The following is a 20549-nucleotide window of genomic DNA, read 5'->3' on the forward strand; positions in this document are numbered from 1 at the left end:
TAGCTCTCTGAAGTACCATACTCAGCAGTAAATGAATTATCAGTCATATATAATTATAATAGTGTAATAAACTGGATATTATGTTTATCAGCATTCACAGTATGTCAGTTTATAAATTGATATTACGCAGGACTCAGCTACCAAGGAGAAAGCTCTACATACAATGTCGTCCATGTCATCAGCGCAGATTGTCTCAGCTACTGCCATGCACAGTAAAGCCTCTCTTGGCTTGGCCCCACCTCCTGTGTCCTATGCCAGCGCCTTTTGGCAGGGTGGCTTACAGGCTGGCACCAGCCAAGAGTGAGTACCTTTTCCATTTCCTAAATGGCAGTTTTTTGCCACTTGGACTCTTACCCTGAAATACTTTGAATTAGCTTAAACCTAGGTCCTTATGACCTATAGTGCTTAAGATTAAAGACCATTAGTGCTGTTAATGATTTTGATTGGTCAAGCATCACATGACATGTTAAGCACCATGTATCATTCACTACTTATTTTTGAAGGAGAAAACCAAGTGATTTAAAAGGAACTAAATCAGCTTTTCAAAAAGTGTAGTATTTGGGGTTGTTCAGCAGCTTGCCCTTTTGAACAGAGGTAATTTAACATTACTTTCCATTTCAATAAAGCAGATCGTTTGCAGTGACAAAGGGACTGTTGTGAGCATGTCAGTCAAGATGCCCAGTTCCTCTTGGGGAAAATAGGGTAGTGCAACTGCTCTGTGATAACTTCTTTTTAACCCATTTTCACTCCTTTGACACAAAATATCTGCTAATAATGATAAATAACAATAAATAAGTTCACTCTGATTTAAAGCAAACATTGTGGTCTCTCATTGTTTGAGGCCAAGAAATTTTAATACTGTATTTGCCTGCCATAATATTCATCATCATCTGAACTCTGTGAGTTGGGTTGAATCTAGAAAACAAAGAAATATAACACAAAAAGTTGGAGAATTATTAACAGAGCTCTTGGTGAATATGTACCAAAAAAATCCATTTGCTGACCATTGAACCCTTCAGAATTCGTGGCTCAACCCCACAGGCAAAATTCATTCATGCTGGGCAATGCAATTGATTAAACTGGTATCACAGCACTAGTGAAGTGAAACCATATCACTGTGCTAGATTAAACAAGAGATATGACCTTGTCATGTGCATTGTACCACAAACTTCAGCCATCCATGTCATTCCTTCATCATTGCTTTTTTCCCTCCAATTTCTCCACATTTGCATCTCAGAGAATAACAGTTTTGTTACTGAAAACAACATATAATTTTATCAAGTATAAATCAATGTTGGAGGATTATGACATGACATTTCTGCTTACATAAAAACCAGAGTATAGCCCCAACAGATAGAAATGTAGTTTGATTGGAAAATATGGACAGAGAATTTAATTTTTTTCACAGAATCAGGCTCTCCTACATGTTCAGTATTTTTATCAGAAACTGTCAAAATAGTTAATTATAAGAATTTTTTAGAGCCAAGCTAATCTTGCAGATTTGAACAAATGTAAGGGCAGCCTGCATTACTTACGTATAATGTAATGCTGTGGATATGAATAAGTTATTGTTTAGTTTAATATCAGAAACTTCTGTGTTCATTGCATTATTTAATTCCAGCGTGAAGCCATTTGCTCAGTCTCCATTTGGGATGAGTGGTGAGACAAAGCCAGCAGTGGGTGGCATGGGTGGTCTCTTGCAGCCAGCTGCTGCCCCCTCTGTAACAGTCCCAGCCTGGGAAGGAAGATCTATTGCCACACAAAAGTTGAGACTGGTGGAGTTCAGTGCATTCATGGAGTCACAGAGAGATCCAGACACAGTAAGTGCCATCTTTCCTTGAGTTGACCATCAGTAGACAGGAGTTTGTGTGTAGTACAGTTTCAGGTTTGACTTCTTTTCTGTTGTATACAGCATTCTTGGTAGAATATAAGAGTGGAAGAGAACTCTTAAGGGCTGGGGGAGTATGGGCTGTCCAAACGCAGTTAGTCACACTTCTTACTAAGGAAGGACTGTGCAGTTAACATACCAGTTAAAAGCATGAGGTGTTAATAGTGCAGTTGGTAACATTCCTATTCAAGTACCATTGCTACCTACAGTGCTGCTTTGCTAGTTTCTCTTTATTTGCAGCACCAGTTGTATGGAAAAAAAAAAAAAAAGTAATTTTGAAATACATCCCTGACTTATGAATACTGCTTGTACTAATTTTTTTTTCTTAATATCTTTCCAGTATCAGAAACATTTGTTTGTACACATAGGTGGGCCAACAACTTATGCAGATCCCATTCTAGAGGTGAGTGAAGTAACAAGATTTACTTTTTTTCTTTTTTTCCCAGCCAGTACTCAGCGTATGTTGCTTGGACTGTAACTGTTTATTTGCCAGATGATTACACTAAAATACTCTTGGTTGAATCAACTGACTGAACAAGTTGTCCTCACATGGATAATTTTATGGCAGTGTATATTACCATTACATCCTAACTCCAGAACTAGAAGAGTCTTTCCACTCAAATGTTGTGTGCTTTTACACTGGCCAAAGACAGACCAAGTCATGGTTCACCAGATCCCTAAAACAATAAGTGGTTGAATGACATCATTTGAAAATTGTATTGGGGTCAATTTGACCCCACATGGAGGACAAAGGGTCAGTGTGACCCCACATGGCATATGAAGGGTTAACCATATTTCGAGTACAGTTATCATGATACTTTGTGATAACCCATAGCAAAATGACACCTGGTGGTCTTGTGAGGTCAGAGCATTCCAGCTGGAGGGAACATTTCCATCTAAAAGGTGGTTGAGGTGTTTTGTTAACATAATACCACTGGGGGGCAAGTGAGGCCAGTTACCCTTTCCTTAAATGTTGGGACTGAGTAGCCTAGCCATGGTCCCCTATGCCATTGATGGGGCAACAAAAGATTAGATGATAAATGAATTAATTAAGTGTTCCAGATAGTCATAGAGAGTAGTGTCATTTTTAGACATTTTTGTCTCATTCTTCACTAGTAGTAAGGAAGTTTTACTGAGATTATTGAAGCTGCAGCAAATCATTCACTTATTTCTCTTGTCTGTATCTCTTCATTCATCTTATACATATTCAAAATTGTGCTACAGTCACAAAGTATCGATTTGTGTGCAGTGTATTCTTTACAGTGTCATTTTATTCCAGCACCTAATTGGCAATACTGTATCACTAAATTCTACTTTTGTCATTGCCAGGCTGTAGATATTCGACAGATTTATGACAAATTCCCCGAAAAGAAGGGTGGATTGAAGGAGCTGTATGATAAGGGACCGCAAAATGCATTCTTCCTCGTTAAGTTCTGGGCTGACCTCAATGCCAACATCCAGGATGAATCAGGCACATTCTATGGAGTCACCAGCCAGTAAGATGTTTTGCAGTGAAATGTTGTATTTCTTAGTATACTTTATTACTGCATCATATTCTCAGGCACTGCATTCATTCACTGTGCACCACCAGAACCAGTCATGTTTACCACTGCTGTGATCTCATTAACCCCATTCTTCAGCCTACAGAGATATTTTATCCATTTGTTTCTTGTTTTACTTTTATCTGCCAGCATTCTCCCATTTTTATCACATACAGCTCACATTTTTTCCAGTTATCCCAATATTTTTGGTCTTTGTAAAATAGTTTATGGTATTTCAGATTAGTTTACCATTATTTTCATTCAGAAATAGTCATTCACCTTTTTGTTTACTTACCCCTTCATACAGGTGTTACTGTATAATTCTTTCCTTCATCAGAACTTCGTTTTTGCAACCACCCAAGCATTTTTTCATTTTCACAGCTCTTTCAGTCTCCACATCCCACGAACCTGCACTGCTCTAGGTGATACACTTGCAACAGCACAAGCAACTTTGGCATTGATAACCAAACACTCCGTGTGTCCACTCCACAAATTTTCCGAGCCAGTTTGCTCCCAATTCATGACTCCTACCGCTTTGACGTTTTCTCCAAAGTATTCCACCAGAGCTTTATTTCATGTTTTCTCCAAATCAGTCCTTCACATTCAGAATTCACATCACTTATTATCCTCCAAGGTCCTTGTCTTTCAAAAATAGTAAATTCATTTTCACCCCACTGGCAAATATCTTCATTACACATATTACATGACAATCATCTGATAAATTGTACAGTGTGAAAAGTGATACAGTACTTTTAAAGACTGTAACTTTTTTGTGCTAAAAGGGCTGTTATGAAACAGGTTCTACTTCAGAACAGTGACAACTTCGTGAAGTAATAATACAGTACTTTAATTACAGCTCTGCCCTGTTGTGAAAACATTGTCATTTTAGTCTCAGACTTTGAGGACTGTTTGTACATATAGTATCCTTTGCTATTTTAAAATACAACAGGTACTTGTAAGGAAAAATAATACAGTATACAAAACAGTATTACTCTTTTTGTATATGCTATAGGTATTGCTTGTCTTGCAGGTATGAGAGCCCAGAGAATATGACAATCACCTGTTCAACAAAAGTGTGTTCATTTGGCAAGCAAGTGGTGGAGAAAGTGGAGACAGAATATGCCCGATTTGAAAATGGCAGATTTGTGTACAGGATCCACCGCTCCCCCATGTGCGAGTACATGATTAATTTCATTCACAAACTGAAGCATTTGCCTGAGAAGTACATGATGAACAGTGTTCTGGAGAACTTCACAATCTTGCAGGTAAGCCAGTCAAACTTGGTTCCTTTGATTGCTGGGTATGTACACTGTTTTATTCTGGCATTGGATTGGCTGCCCAGAAAATTTCATCTCTGCCTTGTCGCTTATTTAACATAGTACAGTATTATGTCTCTTTGGGTTTCTGTCTTTGTCTTACACGCTTCATTGGGTAAATAAAGGAGAATCCAGGAGTAGCTGGTTAGAGTGTTTATGAATATGTATGTGGGTGCTCACACCCAAGTGAGAGTGAACGAGGATTTGAGTGATGAGTTTTCAGAGAATGTTGGTGTACTATAGGGGTCACTCTTGAGCCCCTTATTGTTTGTCATGGTGCATGAAGCTCTCTCACATGACTTCAGAAATGGCCTCCCATGGGAGATGCTGTGTGCTAATGAGTTGATATTAATTGCAGTGAATAAAAAGGAGGAGGAGGAATGATTTAGGAAGTGAGATGGAATGAGACACAAGGGTTTGAGAGTAAATGCAGATGAAATGAAGGAAAGCATTCAGAAGCTGAATGCTATTCGCCTGCCAGTATATGATGCTGGCCAAGTTACAAGATAATTACAAACCAAAGGTGAAGAAAATTTGCAAAACTGTATGGAATGCAATCACTGCATTTCACAAAAGCCAGTCTATATTAAAGAAACTAGTTGACCTTTGGCAGCCATTTTGATGACCTTGACCCAGAGTGCCCATTTTCGAACATCCTAGATTTTGGCCATATCTTGATACCCTGAGGGTTTCATGTTGATAGCTCAAGCCATTCATGAGATATAATGATGCTAAAGGTGGGTGATAAAAACTAGTTGATCTTTGGCAGCCATTTTGGTGACCTTGACCTTGACCCAGAGTTCCTATTTTCAAATTCGTCCAAGATTTTGGTCATATCTTGATACCCAGAGGGTTCCGTTTTGATAGCTCAAGCCATTCATGAGATATAATGGTAAAACACACACACACACACACACACACACACACACACACACACACACACACACACACACACAGGCAAAAACATTATCTCTCCACCTTGCTAAAGGCAGGCGATAATAAAAATGATGATATCTAAGGTTGGGGTGGTACTGTCAAAACAGATGGATGTTGTAGACATGATATCCTGGTATTGTACTGTACTGTACAGTTCTGTATATTTATCCTAACTCAGAACTGGCATCATTTGCAGGTGGTGACCAACCGTGAGACCCAAGAGACTCTTCTGTGTGTGGCATATGTATTTGAAGTTTCAACGTCGGAGCACGGTGCACAACACCACATTTACCGTCTGGTGAAAGACTAACACCACGCCCCAGGGCAGCTTGTTCTTGCAGCCTGTCAGGAATTGAGCTGGCTTCTTGTATAGCACCATGTTCTACCCAACAGAACTTGCCTTGTGAGGGGTAACAGCCCCCCTCCCCCCCATGTTCTTAATCAGTTGCAGTGCTGACATCTTGTCTAAAAGTGCTCCATGAAAGAAAATTTCTTATTAGCCTAAGGCACATGTCAGAAAAAGATTTTTTATACTCGTATGGTTGTACTGCAAAGTGTGGCAGCTTACCATTTACCAGTTAGTGTGGGAGGAGGCTGGTGATGTGTGGGTGGTGAGCCTAGTCGCGGAAGGCACACAGGACACCCGCACACACAAGTGATACACACACCTCTCCACACTCACCACAGTAGACCCATGATACTCAACTTCTGCAGATATTGTTTGCATGTGTTTTTCGCAATGTAACAGCATTAGTAGTTCAGTATTGGTTACTAATGTATCATACAGAGTTACTGTGATCTGATATTCAGATAAACAACTCTGGATGTGCATACCACCATTATCTGCTAAGGCATCTGATGTGGCATATACCAACTTATTTAAAATCTGTAGACTTGCTGGTGAGAGATCAGTAGTCTTGATTGGTAAGCATAATAAAGGGTAGAGGTAGCAGCGTGCGAGTGACATGGAGCCACAAGCAGCTCTGTGCCTCCACGATAATGCTCACCACTCACGCTGCCACCATCTCACCCCACCAGGATGCAGGTGCACTGTAATACCTACTGTACTTAACAAAAGCATAACATGTAATAAAAACTTGCGTTATCAAATCACGCATTGCTTATTGTGACTATCCAAATGTGAACAAAGTGATTACAATAATATTTTTGTAATTTATACTTGGAGAAAATGAATTCTGTTTGCAAGTCCATGGTGAGGTAACATTATGACAGTGTCTTTCACATCTTTACCATTGTATTATATAAAACACTGTTTCTCTACACTTGTACAAAACTATCATTGAAGGCTGTTACTGCCGAAATAAGTAGCTTCTAACGATCATTCTCCACATATCCCTTCGTTTTTCTTTTTTTCCTTCTTTTTTGTAATCTTGTGTAGCTTAGGAATGTCAATGTTTAAGAACTGTTGGATAGTGTAGTGTGGAGTATGGCAAGATGGCCACATACTGCCTCACCCTCTTGCTGTGGTGTGTAGTTTGTGCCCCTCACTCCCAGCTCCGTACTGGTAGATTATTACCATAATAATAATAATTCAAGGTTATTATTATTATAATTATTTTCTTTTTTGCAAGTTGTTGATGTTGTTAGGGAATTTTTTGTGATCTCAGATGTTCTTATCCAAAGGCTTTAAAAGTCAGGAGGTGAAGTTATGAATGGGAATAGTTGTGTTCCAATTCATGCGTTACTGTTTTAGTGCCAAGACATGTATGTGGATACGTTAAATAAGACAATTTTTTTGTACAACATAAGCATCATCACTATGTTGTAGTGTTCATTTCCTTTCACACAATGAGACAAGTATTGCCATATTAAATGATAATTGTGCTATATCCCATCAGAGGCTTTTCTCATCTTAAACTGATTTTGGATATTTTGGTCGGTAGCACACAAAGTGCCTTCATTTAGCCATTTTATCCTTGCAGTCTGAGGAAGGGTAAACTGCAGTTTTCATGTTTGATAAGTTGGTAGAGTTAATAACTGCAAGGTACAGTAATCAGGAGTATTAATCGGTACTGTTTCAAGTGGAGAAGCACTGTACAACACATTACCCAACTTAAGAATCCTCAGAATGGCAAGGAAAGGCAGCTTGACTATCTAGCCAACTACCTCTCTTGTCTGTCAAATCCTAATCAGATTGGTTAAATTTTGTATTGCCAGACATGTGCAATGCCCATTGGTCATGATGTCCTGGGAGCACTGTACTGATATGCATTGCAGGAGCTATAACTTTTATTATTTTATTTTTCACACATCTTCACTGCTGACAATGTACCAGAATTAAAGGTGCTTTTTTTTTTTTTTTTTTTTTTTTTTTTTTTTCCCCCCCAGTGTAAGTGACATCTCTTGTGTATGATAATTTATCATACCAAGTTTGGAAAAAATATTAAGACAGCCTGTAGAGTGAGAGATTGATCCCCATGCGTTTTGTCTTTACACACAATGACCAACCCACCTTCTTAGTTTGCACCTGAGGCACTGTCCTGAAGCATTACAAGTTGTTTCTTTGTCAAATTTCACGGTCTTGTTCTTTACAGAAATAGTGATGGACAGTCAGTATAGGAACACATGTAATGCTTCCATATTCAGTCTTCTATTGTGCATTTTGTGGCATCTCAATCATAGCAACTCCAAACTTTGTGGATTTTACTTGGTATGATATTTCTCCCCTTTACGGTACTAGCTAAGACCCTTCCCCCCCCCCCTTTTTTTTTAAATCACATTTGCAAGTCACTTTAAGACTGAAATACCCCAAGAATGATCATGAAGAGATGGCTTATATTATTATTATAATTAGTGTTACGTTTTTTGTTTCTTCCTTGATTTTCAAAAGGCATATGTTGTGTTACACCATCAGATGTTGCCGAGTTACCATCTCCAGTGAAGGTACAGTATAAAGTGAGCCTCTTCATTTCTGTGATAAAGGAACACAGGATATGTATCCACTCATGAGTGTTGTTAACGTGTGCCACAAGGAGGTTTGTTGTACTGTAATTTAAATGGATTCTATTGTTTTTAATGATAATCTTCCCAAGGGATGCAAACAGGAGACAAAATATTCAACAAACTCATGTCATTAAAAAATACCCCATGTTATAAAAGGCCTTCGTCACCAATCACAACTGTTGAGCTGTCATATCTTGTCTGTTCAGTTCTTGGTGACAGAATTTAGGCAATGATATAGCTGAATTAAGTCTGAGTATCAGATATACATTTTAAAGTTTATATTATAGTAATATATTGACATAGGTGTTTTGAAAATAGGCTATATGTTGTGAAAATATTTTATGAAGGTTAGGGTATAATATACACCTGAAAGTATTCAAATTGGTATTTAACTCAGACTTAATACAGTTAAGTCCTAGCCTAAAGTATGTCACTAAATCTGACTTTGTTGTAAAGTGTGTTTATTGACCATTTATAAGTTAACAGGATTATTGGCTGAAACAGTGTTTGCCTAACTGAATGTGGTAGACTGGATGAATTACCATTTTGTACAGTTGTATAAAATAGACATTTTTACATGACTTTCTTTCCTTTTCCTCATCCATGTTGCCAGGTTTTGATGTGATTGCTGGGACCACAAGAACCAAAGACTGGAAACCTGTAAGAATAATGACCTTTCAAGGAACAGCTGGACCAAAGAGCCAAATTCAAGATCTCCCCAACATTAAAGGGACATTCTGATAAAGATTTGTGACCAACTTGGCTAAGCCTTTGAGATGTAGGCTTACAATGGCAAAGGTTTCATCGAAATTCCAAGCGAAAGGCAAGATTCTGAAAGATCATAAATTGGAGCTCCACTGGTGGCTCCACTCAAGGCTGAATCCAGCCCTTTGGAAAAGGAGCATGGGGGGGGGGGTTGCATCTAGGGAAACCCTCCCCCTTTTCTCTTTTTAACCAAATAAAGCTCAAGAGCAACACTTGGCCTAAAGTCCAAATACTTGACTTTGCTCTGTGACCTTGACCTTAAGATCAAATTTAAATTTTGTCTAACCCAGGATGTACTTTTACAATGGTGGTAGGTAGTGGCGACCATCATCCACTCACTTGATGTAACGCTACCTACTTCCGATGCCTTTATCATTCTTTCCCTGGTCTGTTCTCCTCTCTTCCTGTTTCATCTTTCCCGTTACTTTTTCGCAGGTGGCTTTACATTGGGTGACAAGCTTAATGGTTTCCTGCAAGCCAGGAAACCATTTACAATGCTGGATGGTAACCATATAACCAATCCCAACGTATGACCTACGTGTCAACAGGAGTTGGCGGAGGGTTAGTGCCCCTGCCCTTATAACTACTAGCTCAAACGGTCATCCCTTACGGGAATGTGGCGTCTGGTTATAATCGTAGGAGGGAAGTATTTCTATGCCTCTCTTTTCATTAAAATGATTCCATCTCACTTAAGACATTGTCTAGATATGTACGCCTTCCACTGCCCGCTTGTGCAAGCGTCTCAACTCCTAGTCTCCCAAAATGTGGATGGTTGGCTGTAGAGGGCAGTTAACCCGTTTAGTGAGAAAAAAAGAAAAATGCCTCCTCCCCCCTTTTTTGGTATAGTTTTCGCCATTACTTATCCTCATTTTAGCCTTTTTGGTTTTCGTGTAGGTCAGGCCAGTATTTTTTTTTTTCCTATAGCACTTTTTCATGGTATATTGCTAGCATTATGCTGTGGGTTCAATGGTAGAAAAAATAACTTATATGACTACATCCCCTCCACAGCACTTAGGTGTTTCGTTATCATTATGAAAAGTTCAACATTCAAGATTCATATTTCTGTTTCTGGCAATGTTATAAGGCGGGAAGAAACTTGTACGTCCCAGCATAACTGTCAGTTTATCATTTTCAGAGCCATTATTTGTATTATTGTAAACCTCAAGCTTCAGTAATTCTGTACTTTTATTTTATTCCATATCCTTATGGAGTCGGCTTGGAAACTGTTTAGAGATCCCGTGCGCAAAGCTTGGCGGAGGCATGCCTACCGAGTGATGCATTGCGTCGACAACTTGGGACTGGGCCGAACTTATAAAAATCGCGTCTTAATTAGAAAAAAAAAAAAACATTTAAGTACCAAGTCAACAAAGTCGAGACTTTGGTTGAAATCATAAGCTGATGAGTTAGCTCCTGACTTGCTCTATGTAGCACCTTTGTGGGTGTGGTGTGGATGTGTGCTAGAATAATTTTTCAAAAACAATGAGAATTAAGTATCTTTGTAAAAAAAAATCTAAAATTACTGTGATTTCTTTCAAGTGTTTTTCAATGATAAGTCCAGTGATTAGCATCAATGATAGGAATTATTTACCATTTTGTTTTTCTGTGTATGACAGCGAGCGTGTTGCCTCCGGTACACTTTGTAAACACGAACACTTAACACCAAGGGAGAAACCAGTCTGTAGCAACTGCAACACGGCGACTGAAAAGTGTTGCAGAAGTGCCATGAAATATGACAAAGAATGCAGTCAGACACGGACCGGAATTGCTAAATATAATGAAGCCGTGGATGGAACAGGTAAGGGTTATTACTGTCTTAACAGTTCCAGGAGTTTCATATGCTAGTAGTTAATACCGATCTTTGTACCATACTTATGCCATCTGTTACACAACGTTTGTAATTTTTACCATATACATTACATACTTATACCAGACTGTGTGTGTGTGTGTGATGGTATAGTCAGTTTCAGCATCAACATGTTAAACAGTTGCCGTGCTAAAAATGAATGTCCGTGAAGTATAAGCTGATATTACATTCAGCTTCATGGATTTATCAGCTAAATGCAATAATATACCTCGACAAACTGAAAACTCTAAATTTGTATAAGTACAACACTCCATTTAAGAAAACACTAGCTTGCAGCTTTTTGTTTTTTTAATTCTTTCCCCTCAAGACTATTCATGTTCAGGCAGACATCCCAGTAAGAGTTTTGAAGAGTCCCTGCCTATACTCCGTTTTTTTTTATTGAGGCGAAGATGCACTCGACAGGTTGTTGATGATTGGCTGAAGGCAACATGTCCAAAAAATATTTACTAACCCAAATTTCCCTCTCAGATAATTGTTGTCAGTTAATAATGCTAGATTATGAAGTAATGTTGCATTCAGCCAGTAATCACTAATCTGTCAAGTGCATCTTCGCCTCGATAAAAAAAAAAAAAAAAAAAAAAAAAATGAAATACTCTCCTAATGCTCCTCGACTTGAAGAGATCCACACTGGTTTAAGCCTGAGGGATTAATTATTTGTATCTTCGTCACATGGCAAAATGACACTATATAAAATAAGAAAGGACTAATACTCTTGTACGTAATGTTAAAATAAATCTCTAAGGAAGTGATGTTTAGAATCTTCCTATTTTCAGGGGTCGTGCGTCACCTACGACAGGAAAATACATAAGATTAAACGAGAGTAGTAGTTTCTTCCACATGCTGTAATGTTAAAAGAAATCGCTATGGAAGAGGTGCTAAGAGACCTTGTGCCACCAAGAAATCCAAGGATTTATCTATCCATCCATCCATCATCCAGTCCTACGTTGCCCCATGAGGAGAGTAGAAGCCCGGGGTTAGGCAAGTTGGTCCTGACATAAGATGAGAGTGACCAGCCTCACTCATCCCTAGATTTAAATATTTAAAATGGTCAACCTCTTCAATTCAGGGACGCCACTTTTTACTTTGCTTATTTTTTTTTGGGGGGGGGGCGGGGGGCGGGAGGGAGAGTACATGTTTGCTGCCCAGAAAATTTTATATATATATATATATATATATATATATATATATATATATATTCAGTTATATATATAGTGAAAATGATATATATATAGAGAGAAACCATAATTTTGAGTGGAAAACGATAGGCTACCCTGTATAAAAAAGAGAGAATAGTTTAAAATTGAGAGAGAGAGAGAGATTAGTTTATAATTATTGACGGAGAGAGTAGTTTATAATTACTTACGGAGAGGATTATGGGGTTTAATATACAAAATAAGAGAGAGAGAGAGAGAGAGAGAGAGAGAAATGAGGTGTAATATGCAGAATAAACGAGAGAGAAGAGAGCGCGAGAGAGAATTGAGGTATGCAAAATAATATACAGAATAAACGAGAGAGAGAGAGAGAGAGAATAATTCGCTACAGTTTTTACGAAGCCTCATACTATACCATCTAATATACCAGCATCAGTTTTGAGATAGGGATGAAGGAATGAATCTCCTTGGTTTCTATTCGATTTTTACTTTCATATAGGGTACAGAATACAGTGCTACGGAACAGGTGAATCTCCTTGGTTTCTGTTATATACCAGCATAGTTTTTAGGTAGAAATGAATCTCCCTGGTTTCAAATCTATTTTGATGATAAGCCTGTTGAATAGCCATGTACTATATAGAATATGATGCTAGTCAGGAAGAAGTGCTGTGGAGATGATAGCGTTATGGTTACATCGTTATCCGTAATTATGTCATCTTGGGGCCATTATATGACCAGTAATTATTTATCTGATAATTAAAAAGCAGAATAATTAGCATAAAGCAATAATCAGGCTCTTGATTTCAATTTTATTCATACGTCTGGCAGGGTGATGGTGCCGGGAGGCCGCTGTACGTGACGCAGCCGGCAGCATCAGGCCCTTCTCGACTCTAGTCGTCGAGTCGAGGAGGGACGGTGCTTCGTGGCTCGCCTAGGAAGGTAAGTGTTTCTAATTTTCTTTCCAGATTTATTAGATTTTCAGGTGAGATACTAGCTAATAGAGAAGTTTCTAATGATAGAGGCTAGGAATAAGTAAATGGAGCATCATTTTAAGGTGTTACTTTTGCGAATTATGCGGCATTTACGTCCATTTTTCAATATGGCGTATGCTTTCATCTGAATTCAAACATATTTTCCTCAGTTTTCTTCCTATTAAACGGCTATTTTTGAATTTTGGGGGATGAAGTGCGTGACAGGGTACAGCAGGGAAGGATGGTTGTTGGTTCACTGAAAGCAGTTATGAAAAATAGGGAGGTGAGTATGGAAGAAGTCACTGCATGATAGTATTGTGATCCCTACCCTGACGTATGGAAGCGAGGCGTGCACCTTGCAAGAGGGGAACAAGTCAAGAGAGAGCAGTGGAAATGAGTTACTTGAGAGGAGCAGCTGGAGTGACATGGAGGGACAGGTTGACGAATGAAGAAGTGAAGGAGCGTTGTGGGGTGGATGTGGTTGAGAAGATTAGGAGGGATATACTGAGGTGGTTTGGACGTGGAGAGAATGGAGAATGAAAGACTAAGAGGGTGTATGTAGGTGAGGTGGATGGAGGGTTAGACCAAGAATGAGGTGGAGAGATGGAGTTGAGAGGTATATGAGGGAGGGGGGGGGAGTTGGGGGGAGGGTAGTCAAATGGTGGGTGACCGACTTGGAGGCGTTTTGTCTGCGGCCACCCTTTGCGGGATTAGGGCGTCGGGCCATAGATAGATAGATAGACCATGGTGGTCTATAGATTAATTTAGGATATATTAGCCCATGTAGTTTGAAAAATATGGTTCGAAGTGAACTGTACCGTAGTTTTCCGAAAATTAACCAGCTATTCATCCCTAATGCCCAAGATTTTATTCTGGCCATCTGACTGTTTTTGAAGTCGATTTTTCATAGATTATAGTATATTTCGAAAATGTCTGTATTTTCATTTTTTTATGGACATTTTGAGATTGCATTTTTTCTGGAGATGCCATTTTAAGCTGGATTTTTTGAGATGTGCAATTTTCATGTCTGGATATTTTTAGGATGGATATTGTAGGATGTGCAATTTTGATTATTTCAGGATAGTTGTTTTGAGAGATGCACTTCATGTCTGGATGTGTTTAATGGGTGTTTTGAGATTTGCACTTTTTTCATTTTTTTTTTTTGGATGTTTTGAGACTAGCACTTTCATGTTTGTAATGGATATTTGAAGATGTACTTTTTTCATATAAATCTTTTATCTGATGGATTTTGAGATTTGCACTTTTTTGTCCATTTTTTTTTCTGGTGGATTTTGAGATTTGCCCATTTCATGTCTGTTTTATTGATTTTGATTTTTTATGGATATTATGAGATTTGCATTTTTTTTGGGGGGGGGGGACGGAAATGCGATTTTTATCAGAGTTACATATTTTTTTCAGATTTCACAGACAACCAGAGAGTGTACAAGTTAGCATTAATTTACCTTATTACGTGATAGATTTTAGGTTATTTAGATTGTCAGATTGTAGCTTATTTCCCAGAAGTTCTTTTGGTATAGTTTCAGCCAGCCACAGATTTGAGATTTTAATTTTTTGACAATTTTATGATTATAGCATTTTCATTTTTTTTTTTTTCCTCGAAGATAACCATACTTAACATTTGACTTCAAACTAACTTGTGACGAAAGTGCCATAGACCTTGTAAATGATTTTTTTTTTTTTTTTTTTATCCTAAGTTCACATGTGAGCATCACTTAATCTAACCCAAAGTTCCCCAGAATCAGTTGTATAAGAGCAATAAGTCACTTAAGCCTAAAAATTTGTCTGTGAAAATCCTATTTTTAAAAGCGGCTGTATGTATGAAACAGATCTGTCCTCAAAACCCAAGCTAATTTTCACTTCAGCTTCTCTTAATTTAACTAAAAATTCCCCTAAAATCAGTTGTGAAAATAAATCACCTTGTCTAAATTTGTCACACTATTCCCAAAGATAACCCATTGTTTGATGAGTAGAAAGTGGAATTATTCATTTGGGAGGGAGAGACTGAGGATGAGATGGAGGGATGGGGAGGTACACCCTCCCAAAAAAGTATCGTTCCCTTGGGGTACGATGGTTGTGAAAATAAGCGAGTTCTGCAGACACATGAATCAGTGAATCTGATGCCCAGAACATATACCACCTAGTATGTGATTTGTTTCGAGTTGTAATAATTACCAGAGATAATATTTTCACTTATAATCACAGGATGCCCCATATATCACAATGTTTCATCCATGTTTCAGAATGATACGTGTCGTTAGAGGACCAATACTTTTTTGGGAGGGTGTACATGAGGCTAACAAGGAGTGAGGTGGAGGGGGGAAGAGGGTGGGGAAGACCAAGGACGAGATGGGGGGATGAAGTGGAGAGGTATGAGAAAGGGGGATGTGAGCTGGGAGCAGGCCAGTGAAATGACTGGGGACAGGGCGACATGGAGACGATTTGTGGCCACCAGTTACAGGATTAAGGTGTCTGGCAATAGATTGATACAGATATATGGATGTAGATAGTTACAACAATTGATTAACACAAGAATGGTGCTAGTCATGGAGTGCTGTGGAAAGTATCGCATTTTATAGTTTACAATAAATGTATTGCATTTTAGTTTACAACAATCGTATTTCATTTTACAGTTTACAATAATTGTATCACATTTTAGTTTACCATAATTGTATCGCATTTACAATAATCATATCACATTTTACACTTTAATTACGTTATCACATTTTACAGTTTACGACAGTGTTTCTTAAAGCGTGGTTCGTGGACCCCCAGGGGTCCATGGAACATTCCAAGGGATCCGCAGGCTAATTTGAGTATCAGATAAAACATATAATAGTAAACTGTAAATTGTAAAATGAATAATGAGTTATGTGAAGTAAAATTTGATAAGTTATATTCATTAAGCCATTAATAAATAATTCAGTAACAATATTAGTACAGTATATTATAGTCTACAAACCTTTAAACTCAAGAGTTGGGGTATGAGGGAAATCTACTCATAATTAAGGGTCCGTCACATGATTAGTTTTAATAAAAGGGTTTTGCTGCACAAGAAAGTTTAAGAATCACTGGTTTACGATAATCGTACTGGTATTGCATTTTACAGTTTACAATAATCGTATGGCATTGTACAGTTTACAATAATTTTAGCGCATTTTATAGCTTACAATAATCGTGTCGCATTTTATAACTTAAAGCAATCTTTCTGCATTTTATAGCTTACAACAATCGTCTCATATTTCATAGTTCAATATTCATATCGCATTTTACAGTTAGTAATCGTATCACATATTAGTTACAATAATCGTATCGCATTTTATAGTTACAATAATCGTATCGCATTTTAGTTACAATAATCATATCGCATTTTATGGCTGACAATAATCGTATCGCATTTCATAGTTTACAATAATCGTATGCATTGTATACTTTACAATAATCGTATTGCATTTTATAGCTTATAACAATCGTATCGCATTTAGTGTAGATATGGGGGGAGAAAAATATATATATATATGCATATATATATATAATTTAGCTGACCTGCCCACTAAAACCTGTGTTAAAAAAGATCTTGGTTATATGTTTTGAAAAAAAAAAAAAAAAAAAAAATCTGGTTGGGTACAGGCTGTAATTTATGGTTTTGCATTTTTTAGTGTGATTTTTGTATGTTTTGGTTATAGTGCAGACCCAAGGCTGTGGGTTTGGGAGAAATTATCATAGCACAACTTAGAGACAAAGTGGGTGTGGGTGTGGGAGAAATTATTAAAGCATCCACTCATTTGATGTAGTGCTGCCTACTTCTTCCTTAGCCTTTATCATTCTTTTTCTGTGCCTGTCCTCACTTCCTCTTCCCCCCCATCTTTCCTTTACAGGTAGCTTTACATTGAGTGATAAGCCAAATGGTTTCCTGTAAGCCGAGAAACCATTTACAGCGCTGGGTAGTAACCATATAACCAAACCATACGTGCTTCCTACATGTCAACAAGTGGGTTGGTGGAGGGTTAGTGCCCCTCCCTGTAAAACAAACAACTCAAAGTCAAATGGCCACCCCTTCGGGGATTATGGCATCTAGCAATAGATTGATAGGCATACCAGAGACAGCAAGGCAGGTGTGGGAGAAATTATTACAGCACATTCCTAGACAGCAAGGTAGATGTGGGTGTGGGAGAAATTTTTATTACAGTCTATCTATCTATCTATTGCCAGACGCCTCAATCCCGTTTGGGGTGGCCACAAACAAATCGCCTCCAAGTCGCCCTGTCCCCCGCCATTTCACTCCCCTGCTCCCAACTCTCACCCCCCTCTCTCATATACCTCTCCACCCCATCTCTCCACCTCATCCTCGGCCTCCCCCTCCCTCTTTCCCCCTCCACCTCACTCACATACACTCTCTTCGTCAGTCTTTGACCCTCCATCCTCTCCACATGGCCAAACCACCTCAGTGTGTTCCTCATAACGCTTCCTATCACATCCACATCAACACCACAACGCTCCTTTATATCCTCATTCGTCAGCCTGTCTCTCCATGTGACTCCACAGGCTCCTCTTAAATAACTCATTTCCACGGCTCTCACTCTTGACTTGTGTCCTTCCAACAACGTCCAAGCTTCACTTCCGTACGTTAGAGTTGGTATCACAATACTGTCATGTAGTAACTTTTTCACTTCCATGCTCACTTCCCTGTTTCTTATCACTGCTTTCAAAGAACCAGCAACCTTTCTTCCCTGCTGTACCCTTTCAAGCACTTCACCCTCCAAACCTCCATCCTTACTCATCACACTACCCAAGTACTTAAACGTACAGTGCATCCCTAAATTATGTTGGATAGACTATATTTTTTTTTTTTATACTAGGTGGTTCTTGTGGTGATTTTGATTTTTTTTATTTATTTTAGATTTATTGATTTTGTTTGGAATTTAATTTTTTCTTATTTATATTTAAAGTAGAGATGATTTTTTGGTGATTTTTGATTTTGATGTTTTCTTGTTTCAGCGCAGTCCCGGGGCACACCAAGGCGGGTGTGGGTGTGGGGCCTCTCACCACTGTGTTGATCCTTGGGGCGGGACTGGGTATCCCCCCGACAGGGCCAACCTTGACTGGCTTCCCAGAATACTGTATGACCTCTCAGACGTGACTGGAGGTGGAGAAGGAGGGGGTCAGTCCATATGCAGCGGCGGCTAGTATGGGGGCATAGTTGACGTGGTAGTTGGGGTCCCCATGTTTTCGCAGAGAGGCCCCGAGGACACACAACGTCCAACACGACACGTGGGATATATACCCTTTCCAATTTCCCCCCCAAGCCTTCCTCTGCCTGTCAATCTGTTTGTTGTCCACCCCCGAGGCTTATTTTATGCTATGAGTGCTTGAATTAGCAAGGTGTGAAACCCTCCTCTGGCTCGTTCAATCCAAGATGGTTGTCATAGCCGCACATGCGCGAGTAGGTGCATGTGTACGCATTGCATGGCATGTGTGCACTATTATGTGTACACATCATGCGTTAAAATCAACAGGGGGCGTGGAGATTGGGTGGTGCGACATTCAGTGGCTGGAGGGCTTAGTTTCTTTCTTCAAACTCCTTCCTTATTTTTCCTAATTCTTTTTGTGGTCTGTTTTATATACAAAATTTCCCTCAATCTGTCACCCAGTTGCTCTGTCAGTCTGTCTATCGCTTTCCCTACTACATCTATCTGAAATAACCCGTTTTCTCCATGTGGTGGTTTTAGATAGACGGGTTGGGTGGGGGGAGGGGGGTGTGGGTATAGTTATTAGAAGAGGCTTATGGGAAAATGGGATAGGACTGGCTCAGATAGATAGATAGGTAGATTATAGATAGATATACTCATCTGTCGGAGTTCTGGGTTTGCGGTCTTGGTCGTTTTGGTCCCAGGTCTCAAGCCATCAGTTTACAATCTACCTCTGCAGCTTCATCTACTGGTATACCCATGTTGATAATTGGTACTGGTATATCTGTATACATTAAGGTGTGAGTGTGCTTTTACCAGTACAGTATATTACCTTTTAAGTATACTGGTACTATTTTTTTTTTTTACAGTAAACTCATCTTTTTACGTCCAGGATAGTTTTATCACCAGTACCTATATTTTCACTTAAGTACTCATATTTTCACTATACTATACCCATATTTTCTTAAGTACTATTTATATCCCATCTATTGTAAACTTATGTACTTATATACATTACTATTATGTACTTATGTGCTATTTCAGATGTACTAAGTTATATCTTGCAGTATACTAGCGGAGTACTGTAATTTTAAGTATTTTGAGTACTGCATTTATATTTTTGAGTCGTGTACCAAATTTGTCATTTTAAGTACATTTTGTCATGAACTAAATATTGAGTATTGTAATTTTAAGTCCAGTATATTGTCATTTTAATTACTAAATTTTTGAGTAGTCATGTTAAGTACTGAATTTTTGAGTACATTCATTTTAAGTACTAAATTTTTGAGTAATTTTAAGTACTGAATTTGAGTACAGGAATGTTTAAGTATTAGATTTTTTAGTAGTCATTTTTAGTACTAAATTTGAGTGCTTTGAAAAAATACTTCATTCTTGAGTACAGTACAGTTAACAACTAAGTTTTTTAAAGTACTGTATTGAGGTACTATATTTTTTATTTGTCACTTAAGTACAAAATTGAGTACTTTAATATTATACTGGTATCAGCAACTCAAATTATTTTTGTAAGTCAGTGTAACGTAAACCCAAGTTATCGTAAAGAACAGTAAATCCAATTTAACGTAAGATTCTTTTTAATAGTAATTATCTTTTTGCATGTTAATTGACAGATTATTTTCTTTATATTATTTTTGCTATTAACAGTAAATATATAGAAAAATTGCCTTTAAGTTCAAATTTCTATCTGTAAATTGGATTCATTTATGATTTAATAATTTGTATAGATTTAAGACTTATCACCATATAGAGAATAGTAGTAATAGTTAAGATAGTAAAGATAGGCACCATTACATAGTTGTGGTGCCTTAGTGAAAAATAGTAAAGAATAGTGGACACCACTACATAGTTGTGGTGTCAGTAGTGAAGGAAAGACAGTTATAATGGTCATGATATAGACACTATTACAAAGTTGTGGTGTCAGGATAGTG

General features: G+C 38.2%; 1 protein-coding gene across 1 annotated transcript in view; it reads left to right on the plus strand.

Moving 5' to 3' along the window:
• sd (TEA domain transcription factor 1 homolog scalloped) overlaps positions 1 to 9216 on the plus strand; it is a 149447-nt gene extending 140231 nt beyond the window's left edge. Inside the window, 6 exon segments of the mRNA XM_080272748.1 lie at positions 92 to 300; positions 1622 to 1820; positions 2229 to 2291; positions 3218 to 3384; positions 4460 to 4694; positions 5878 to 9216. Coding sequence (XP_080128874.1) covers positions 92 to 300; positions 1622 to 1820; positions 2229 to 2291; positions 3218 to 3384; positions 4460 to 4694; positions 5878 to 5991 — 987 coding nt within the window. The 3' untranslated portion in view covers positions 5992 to 9216.
• Positions 9217 to 20549: the final 11333 nt, after the last annotated feature.

The sequence above is a fragment of the Coenobita brevimanus genome, chromosome 51 (assembly GCF_032717465.1).
Source record: "Coenobita brevimanus isolate Jiangsu-jjx chromosome 51, ASM3271746v2, whole genome shotgun sequence".
In the NCBI taxonomy this organism is placed as follows: Eukaryota; Metazoa; Arthropoda; class Malacostraca; order Decapoda; family Coenobitidae; genus Coenobita; species Coenobita brevimanus.